The sequence below is a fragment of the Tigriopus californicus genome, chromosome 8, assembly GCF_007210705.1.
Source record: "Tigriopus californicus strain San Diego chromosome 8, Tcal_SD_v2.1, whole genome shotgun sequence".
NCBI lineage: Eukaryota > Metazoa > Arthropoda > Copepoda > Harpacticoida > Harpacticidae > Tigriopus > Tigriopus californicus.
This window is the reverse complement of record NC_081447.1, coordinates 1,852,548-1,861,987: the sequence shown is the minus strand read 5'-3', so window position 1 is coordinate 1,861,987 and position 9,440 is coordinate 1,852,548. Positions and strand designations below refer to the sequence as shown.

The window sequence follows — 9,440 nt, the reverse complement described above, 5'->3', positions numbered from 1 at the left end:
CTAGATATCCATTGCATGTGTAATAGGAGTTAAAGTCCAAACAGGAGGATAGTTTATTATCCGCTAGGCGTTTTTATGGACCGCGAAGAATGCCTACCTATTCCAGAGCACCATTTCAATTATTCAATCATTGCTCGGCCAAACAAAACTTCGAGATCAAAATGCATTCAAGATCGCAGAGTTCGTTCGTTGTGGTAGTATTTGTTTGACTTGACTTGAAAAAACGAAGTCATATTGGCAAGAGCAAAGTTTGTTTTTCCGAGACTTAATGCCATATGTTCAAGCACGAACCACTGAAATATGGACGGAGATGCTTTGGTCGAGAATTGGCATTTCGGAGTAATCGAGTCAAAGCATTGCGTTCTTGTTCAAATGAGACTGGCCCAGAGTCCAATTTCTTCAAACCATGGGTGAATTTTGGATTGAGAAAAGATCCAAATCTTGTGGATAGTACAACCTTTTCTGGATCTAAGATTCATGCCTTTGATTTTAGAAAAATGGGCTCAGGTCGCTCCAATTTCCTATTTGAATGTTACCTCAATCAATTAAAACCTGTGCCCTCTCAAAGTCCACTCACTACATAACGTTTCACAGAGAATGAATGACCTATCTATCCTCTTGTAATGACTTTGCCGTAAAGGTAAATTTCTGAGGTTGTCAAAACTAGTTTTTTCATAGAATTAGTGTTTCTTCACCATAAGTTCGTGATTAACTACTAGCATTCAAATCTTTAGGTTTGTTGCTTAACGTCAAAACCAGTTATTTGTTGGACCTTTATTGATTAAGGGCGAAATCATCCATTCTCTAACACGGTGCTTAAAAAGCCCTGTAAAACTTCTAGGAAAAAATGTAAGCAGTGATTGAAGCTTATCTATCGCGAAAAATCCTAAGGAGCAACTTTCGTGTTATTGCTTTATGGATTTCTACCTCAGTTTAAAAGTTATATCCCTAAAAGCATTCGTAAAATTATAATTTTAAGAGATCTGTTTGATGGAAAATGATGGAAAACAGGGTCATGAGTTCCCTTCCATTAAACAATATTTGTTAAATAGATCTTACGCTAATTTGGATTCAAGTACTATCTAAGTGTATCTCGAAATTTTATCAATGAAGCTTTTCTAGATTATATTTTTAAGATGTTCTCAATGTGTAATTTTTTTAATCTGAGCTAGAAATCCATAAAACAAAACAGCCAAAGTTGTTCCTGATGTTTTTGGGCTAGAAAATTGCCAAGCTGTGTTTGAATATTTCCATTAAAACCAAAAAGGCACTTTAACCTTTGTGTTATCTTTTCTGTATTTTGTGTATTGAGACGGCATAACTTTTGACCACTTAATTCGACTACGCAGAAATTTGAAATACGCAATGACAATCACATAGGATCAGTCTCACTTGGAAGAAAGTGCAATGCGTCCTCTCGCTTCTAAATGGTTTATTCTAGACCCTAGCATCCCCGTCCATATTCCTGGGGTTCATGTTTGTTGATTGATAAATCTAAAGGAATTTTATGAAGCGAGTCAGTTGTAACCTGTTACGCTCTCAAGGCTGAATGATATAATGATTAATGCTGAATGTTTGTACTACTCCAACGCAATATAAGATAATACAATTATACAAGATATGCTAGGAGCATTTACTTTCGAAAAAAATGGATGCCGAATTAGGGATTGATAGAACAATCTTGATCTATAAACCCTGAATGATGTATGAAAACTTTGCTTCAGAGCAAATTAGTGTTTTGCTGATGAAAAACAGTGCATGTGTTGGACAAAACAGATATTAAATTCAAAAACATTAATGTCTATTCTGCTACAAAGCAATCACGGGAGATTGTGGTGGTCTCGTGAAACGTGATACAGACTATAAACCAATTTGGTTAAACAAATGCTGATTCGATCACCCATTGACTTTAAATTCCGGCGGATTTGATTTTCTGGAGACGTCATCACTGGTTCTAATATTCCTATTCAAAAACTCTCAAAGCAACTTAAATTTGAACATTATCCTTTTCCTTATGCATGCAAGCTGATAAGAGCAATGTCAAAATCCTGATTGCTTCGTTGAGAAAATCGTAGGATGTTTGTTCACAATGGATTTGAAATGGATTTTTGTTCGCAGAAGCAACTCTTCTGAAGTAAAGTGAAACGAACATGAATGCATTTATAAAAGTATTATCATGACTTGTGTTTTTCTTCGATTTCGGTTGAGAACTTTTTGGTCCATTAATGGTTTAGACCGACAAAATTTCGGTGGCAAGTCTGATTTTCGATTGTTAGTTTGATTTAATGAATTCCATTTTTAAGCTCGAGCAACCCATTCAATGCGCTGCTTCAAAAAAAAGTCCCGTCTAAATGCGCAAGATGGCTCAAGATAACAAAACATGCCATTTTGAAGTTGGCATTTGAAACAAATTCCGACGAGTCATTCTCAAGCGATTACAAATACTAGAAACAAATGAAAAACAATTTCCTCCCTCTCGCTCCAATATTGGTGTTGAATATTCAAACCCCACAGTCCTAGGGGATGGATATGCCATAATACCCTAAGACCATCACAATGGTTGATATCCACGGACTTGAAGTCACTCCAGTTTGACAAGATGGAGCCTCTGTTGCTGGACCAGAAAAACTGGATTCTCCAGTTTGTCGAAAGTACTTTTACTACAACCACTCAGTCTCTTCGACCGAGCTCTTTGGAAATTTCTGCATTGTGCTTATCCGGATTGACCTCCACAATTTTTCTTCGCTCCAACTGCGACCAGACCATGAAGGCGTTCATGGGACGTTTGATATGGTTGGGAGGGTGTTTCTTTGTCTGGAAAAAACAAAGGGGGAAGAAGCCATCATTATTCCGTGCCATTGGCCAAAAACGACACACAACCCTATTTGGACAGCTCCATCCACTCACTCACTCACTCATTCATTGATAGAGGAGAACGAAGAGGAAACATAAAACCCCTAGCACTTTTCCATTTGCAACCTGCTCCTGTCTCTGAAATTTTTGTGTCCACTCAGTCTGGGATTTGCACCTAAGATCAACTAATTGTTTTGTTGGACCTTCGACTAGATTTAGTACATGCGCACTGATCAACAACAACTGAGATCGCATGCTAGATTGTAACCTGTCTCCAAAACAACACTTTCATCTGTTCTATACCGAATGGGTCAGTTTACGCTTGTGTCTCCGATTTCTATAGAACCTTTCAAATCTACAGTATCTCTTGCTGTGATGCCGTTCACGAGAAGAACGAATCAAGAGTCCAATGGGAATAACGACAACCACCCAAATTGTATATCACATGGAGGCCATTTGATGGCAAAGACCGAAGGGACTAACAAAAGAGAACGACGACCATTAAATCGGGGTATGTCGACATGTTCTCTATTATTATGGAGTTAATTATGAAGGACTCATTGGTCTGTTGGAAGAGCGTAAAAGCATTTGTCTGTTTCAAGACACAAACATGAAAGCAATCGAGAGGGGATTTAACACGCACTAAGACCTACAACAGCTTTCTAATGGGGTCAACTCTAATCCAGGCTAAAAGCCTTTTGATGTCATTGACCTTCCATTGTTTTACATAAACTCGCACACCATAACTACATACAGTACGTACGTGGCCTTCAAAAAGCTAGAGCAGACAAAGATCGCGTCAGATTTGTCTCTAAGTAACAGGTGTATTTTGAGATGACTGTCTCCCTATTCAATTGAACATTCGAAACTTGACGTAATATTTGGTGGCTTTGTTTTTCGTCCATTGAGCTCCGCACGAAAACGTCAGTGAATCGAGGTGAGAATGAAGCCAAGGGACCTCTTGGGGATCAGAATCAAGATCTAAAGCCTCAAATGAAATGCCGGAGAAAAAATGTTGCACCAAGTTGGGTTACAAGTGGTGCAATTGACCGTGCCAAATGGATAGCGTGATCCCAGAAAGACGACTCATTATATGATTGCAGGTCCCAGCTAGAGGCCTCTAATGCAAACACTCGCCGTCAATATTATCGAACTGGGCCTAGTTAATCAATAGTTGAAATCCATTCCAGGAATAATTGCACTTCCACTTCGAAGGCCTCAAGGCCGTCGGAGAAGACTCTCACAGCTTTCTTCAGAGGCCCCTAACTCGAGCGAAAACAATCAGAGGAAAGGCCTCATTCGGGGATTTTTTTTTCTCGCTCGCTCGTCCTTCTCACTGTGTGCTGTGTGTATGTGTTCAAATCCGAAGCAAGTACCTTGGGCTCCTCAGTCAGACCCCATGAAGATTTGTTCAATTCACGGGATTTTTCTCGACCGAGGTCATTGCACATATTTCTGCGAATCATAATTTTCACCATTTCTTCTCTACCAGTTCCGGACCAGGTACGAGCGTTCACAGGCGGATTGAACTAGAGAGAGAGAGAGAAAGAGCTTTTTTTGCAGCTCAGTCGGTGAAATTGCAAATTTGCACGCAACGCCAAGGCGAGAAACAGAGAAAACGAGGTACTTTTCATGGTGGATCCCCTCTCCTCAGAGTGTCAGTCTTGTCAGGTGCGATTCGGAATCAACTAAAAACTAGCTCCAGCACCCCACACGATAAATCATTCGCATAATAATCTCAAAGGCAAAAGATATTTCCCTGAAGGCGCGACTTTTCGGGTTCGATGTGGCATTAAGACTAACTTTGATAAATCAAAATGTCTTTGGAAACAAAAAAAAAACTTAAAAAAGCACTCTTTATTGGAAGAATCGGTTCTTTTTTCTCTGAGGATTGTTTTGAAAGTAATATAGATTGTAATATTACTTGATTGGACTAGAAAAGGTCAACACTGTATAAACGATGGTTCAGAATTATGAATAAATTTGGAATTGGAGACCTAAAGCAAAATATGTACAAAAATCCATGGCTAAAATGTTCACCGAAGGCATGTCAACTAAGTAAAACATTCTAAAGGGTGGTTGTTCTTTTTCAATAAAAATATTTTTTACCAGAATCACGGGCGTGTGGTGTTTTACCAAGAAACCGACGTAAATCATGGCTCTTTCTTAGAATTACAGTAAATGATCTATGCTGAAGTAGGATAAAAAAGAGAGAGAGAGAGAGAGAAAGAGAGAGGAAAAAGAGAGCCTTTGATTTATCACCAATTTTTAGAAGTCAGAATCGAGATGTCTGAGCCGGTTTCATTCTTTTGCACGGAAAGGAAGACAGACAGATCTGCAGAGCCTTTCGCATTTCTTGGATGGATTAACGCCTGAATGTATTTTTAAATGAAGTGTGTGAACCAAGTTCGGGCACAAGTCCGTCAGGTTTATTAGCTTTGTTTGTTCCCCACAGGAATTTCTACGGCTTACTTAGGTCTTTAGTTTCGAGTCCGTCAGTATTGGCTGTGTGCACCATTTCAGCTATTCTCTTTGTTTGTAAGAGAAATGACACTTAGTCACCACTAATGGCGCAAAAGTGAATTGAAGGGAAAATATTAGGAAACCACAAAATGACTCGAGTAAAGCAGTGCGAAATTAGTTGGGCTCATATCGGTTGACGACGTGTTTCAGACTGAATCCTAACAACACTTTCGTCGTAAGAAATTGGCAATAAACAGGTTGATTAAAACCCCCCCCCTGAACGTGGATACATGAACCAATTTATAGGACACATCATTCAACCACAGTGACAACTGACCAGTTTCGTCTTTACGTTAGTTCCAAGTCTATGGTCCTGTTCATAAATCAAAAGGGTGATTAATTGATCCATGCCAAAGTCGATTAGCATTGTGAATGATCTGGCCGATCTGCAGTAACGAGACGAGAACAAATGGGACAGGATTAGTCTCGTTATGAACCTCTTCTTGCGTATTATTATTGCATGTTGATGTAATCTTTACGAACAGAGACGTTTATCAGCAAATCAAGATAAATCGTAATTTTCACTATAAACATTATCAAAAAAAAACAAAACCATTCCTATTCACATTAATACAGGCGCTCAGAGAACCTCTTTAACCTACTCTTAGTACCGGTTTACATACAAGAATATGCTCTAAAATAAATATCCCGACGAACCTGTTTTGGCACCAGTGCATTCCCTAACGTAGTTAACACCTCAACTATGCATTGTGAAGACAAAAAACTGTTTGCTTACCGCACTATTTTTGTTTCTTAAAACGTAATGCAAGGTGCTTTCATGTTGTTGGTTATAAACGTGTAACTTTACTCGATCCCTACGAAGTGAGCTTCTCTTGAGGACGTAACCTCTTGCTACAAATTGCTGCTAATAGGGGTTTGCACAACATCCCCAAAAAGCTATGCCACGTATAGATTAGTTGTGATAAAAAGGTTCCAAAGATTGGGCAACTTTATGTTGGCTTATGAAAACGCACGCATTTCCTGAAAAAGGCGAAACGTAACATTGGGAAAAGAACTATTAGTTAAGCTATTGAACAAGTGAACGGAATCGGGCAATGTGAGCTCCTCTCTTATGTTTCACTCCTTGCATAATGATTTTACAGTTGATTAGAGTGCTTAATTTTTCCGCCTCAATACAAATTGGAGCTTTTTATTTGGTCCAAATATTTATCTCCAAATAAAAATGACAGACGAATCTTTTCACAATCATTTCTTTCCCAAATATGAAGTTGTGATTGTGTGCATTTACCATTGAATGAAACCAAAGGGAATTGAATAACATACAATACAGGTAATTGCTAGTTAACATATTTTTAAATCAGCATATTTGTATTTTCTCACATTTCAGGTTTAACTAAGGCTTTTTAGTACTTTCTTTTTTCCTCTTTTAGATTCCACCTCTTGGCGTGTCTGCTAATGATTCGTTCATGTATTAATTGTCAATTGCCTTCAATATCTTGGCAAAAAAATGCCTAAATGGGACTGGTGCAGCGCACCGCGTCCACTTACAATTAATATTGTGCACAAATCAAATCCCAAGTCACAAGCACCATCTCAAATGGCCCGAAGTGTCGCTTAACTGCTTTCAGTCACAACAAAATATGAGCCCAATCGGCCGATGTTTTATTGCTTTAGTTCGTCTAACGAAGATGATTATTAGTGCTCGGTCGCACATGACTGCTCATGTTAATAGCACATTCAAAAGATATTGCACATCAAGAGAAAAAAAAGGCCCCAGTTTCATGTTTCAAGCAACTCAATTCTGACTCGCTGACTCGCTCGATGTTTGTAATCTTTAGATGCTTGTGCATACTGCCTTGTCATAAGCCAAGCTCGGCTGACGAGCAAAGAAGTTGGCAACAGTGATGTGTCCCAGACAAAGTGGCGACACTTTTAGCCAAGTTTTCGCAGCAGGATTTCTCGAAAAAATCTGCATGCGTCATACCCACATCGAGAAGTTCGAGCCTTAGCCAACAATCATCAGCTGCACGTTTTAATACTGCATGTGCATGTGTGAGTGTGTGTACATTGGGGAACTATTGCATTAGATCTTACGTAACTGGGTGGTGGGCAATGATTGTTAGATGATGTTCTCAGTTAAGTCAAGGGCGCTCATGTCAATGGGAGTTCACATTTTAGTGGCATGGATTTTCCGTACTCGTAATGCCAAGGTGCTTTTCGAATATACTGATGAGGTTTTGAAGGCATATGAGTTGGTTGAGGAACGGTTGGTGGCTTGTGCTTTTGTCCTTGATATGCAATTAATTATCTTTTGTTTTCAGGGAAGTCACACAAAATCCATTGATACATTTAATGGAGGGAAACACTCTAATAGTTTGTTTACCTATTAGTTCTTATTGTTATGGTAGTGCATAAACAAAAAGAGTGCATGATCGAGAATCAATCATCGGCCAATGAGATGAAGAGCGGAATGTGAATGCAAACTCTCATCCTCGTCTTGCTTGAGCTAGCATTGAAATGGATGAAGAGATTTGTTGTGATCTTACGACTTACAAGCTTGGAATAGAGATACTCTCTATTTCGCCGATCTTGAAAGGGCAATAAAAGATTGTTCATTAGCAAACCTCATGCTATGAGCAAACCTTATTTACCTCGGCCTGTGACGAAAAAAGCCACAGTTTTGGGAACATAAAATTGCAAGCTGTGGCCGCTATATTTGACGGTCTTAGTCATATCATATCAGCTAATTCTACATCATAGCCTCAGGATTGCAAGATTTTGGTGAAATGCATCCAGACGTCTAGAAATGATATCCTCCTTTAGTTTTCAAACTGGCTGAACATATCCACATCGTAAAAATAGACAAAACTTAAAAGCCTCAGGGTTTGCCAAATACATGGCCAGAACATTTCTTACTCACATTGCATTACGAATGGGCTCAAGGTGTAGCATTCACAAAATAGGGCTTAAAAGCAACACACAAATCATGCGCAACCTTTCATGAAAACCTTTGTTGGGGTTTTAATGAGGCACTTTCCAAATACATCTTAGGAGCGAAAAACTAAGCAAGTTTGAATATTTCCAAGGTTCCGAATAACTTTTAAGGGCCCCCAATTGCTATTTTATGTTGCTGTTTGCCTTGTTTGTACTTGTTATCGCACATGGCTCTAACAGCGCATAGTTTTTTTGAAAACATTTGTCTCTTCGTTTCACCAAGGATATGAATATGTTCTGTTTTACGATTTTGAAACACCTGAAGAGCACAATATGCTATTTGTTATGATTTGCCATAAGTTTACTATACTAATCACGCCAAAAGTGACACATGTGGCTGCCAAGAGATGCCATATAATTCAAGGAGATCAAAATATGTCTAAAGCTATTGTTCCGAATGATAATTACGCCGTATGGTGTTCATAATTTTTCGTATTTGTTCTCTTCCAGATATGTTGATTAGGTGTTTGATTATTTAGATTTTCAGGGAGTAACGAACCAAGTTGACAGAAGCAAGATCTATGTCAAAAGACGGAACAAAAATGTTACTAACAAAATGTGTCTAATGGAATTAGCAAAGGAGGTAAGTTACGGGGGTTTTAATCGAACATTTATCAAGCATTTCGGATTTCTATCATGATTGTTGCACGGTTTGATTAGCTTGCAAATATAGTTTTACAAACCTAGAGTTCCAGGTGGACTACTTCACTTCATTTTTTGGTTCAAATTCACTTGAAGGCCATATTGCAGTCATGCTAAAAGGCTAAATTGCGATTTATCTGGTGTATGTTGAGAAACACCATATCACCGATTGTCCTTCAATTTTTTGTCGTCGCAGAAAAACGTCTTCATGCATCAATATTTTGAGGTAATTGTGATAAATGATAAGACAATGAAATATTCATTCCCTTTTCACTTCTTTTACACCATGAAATTAACTTTTTATCGCCGTGATGATTATTGCACCAACTCGTGGCAACGATCGGGGACATGACAATGAAAATGTCTTTCAAATGTACGCAACTCATATCACATGTTAACATGATTATTGATCAACTTCCTGTCCGACTTTTCTTTTCAGTCCCTCCAAGAAGCTGGTGACTAATTCT

The 9,440-nt window shown here is 38.6% G+C and overlaps 1 protein-coding gene across 1 annotated transcript in view; it reads right to left on the bottom strand.

The window, feature by feature from the left end:
* Nucleotides 1-2,670: 2,670 nt before the first annotated feature.
* The window catches only part of LOC131884773 (putative transcription factor SOX-14), a 22,989-nt gene continuing 16,219 nt past the window's right edge, over nucleotides 2,671-9,440 (bottom strand). Inside the window, exon 2 of the mRNA XM_059232650.1 lies at nucleotides 2,671-2,814. Within this exon, the coding sequence (XP_059088633.1) occupies nucleotides 2,671-2,814 (144 nt within the window). The remainder of the gene's footprint in view (nucleotides 2,815-9,440) is intronic.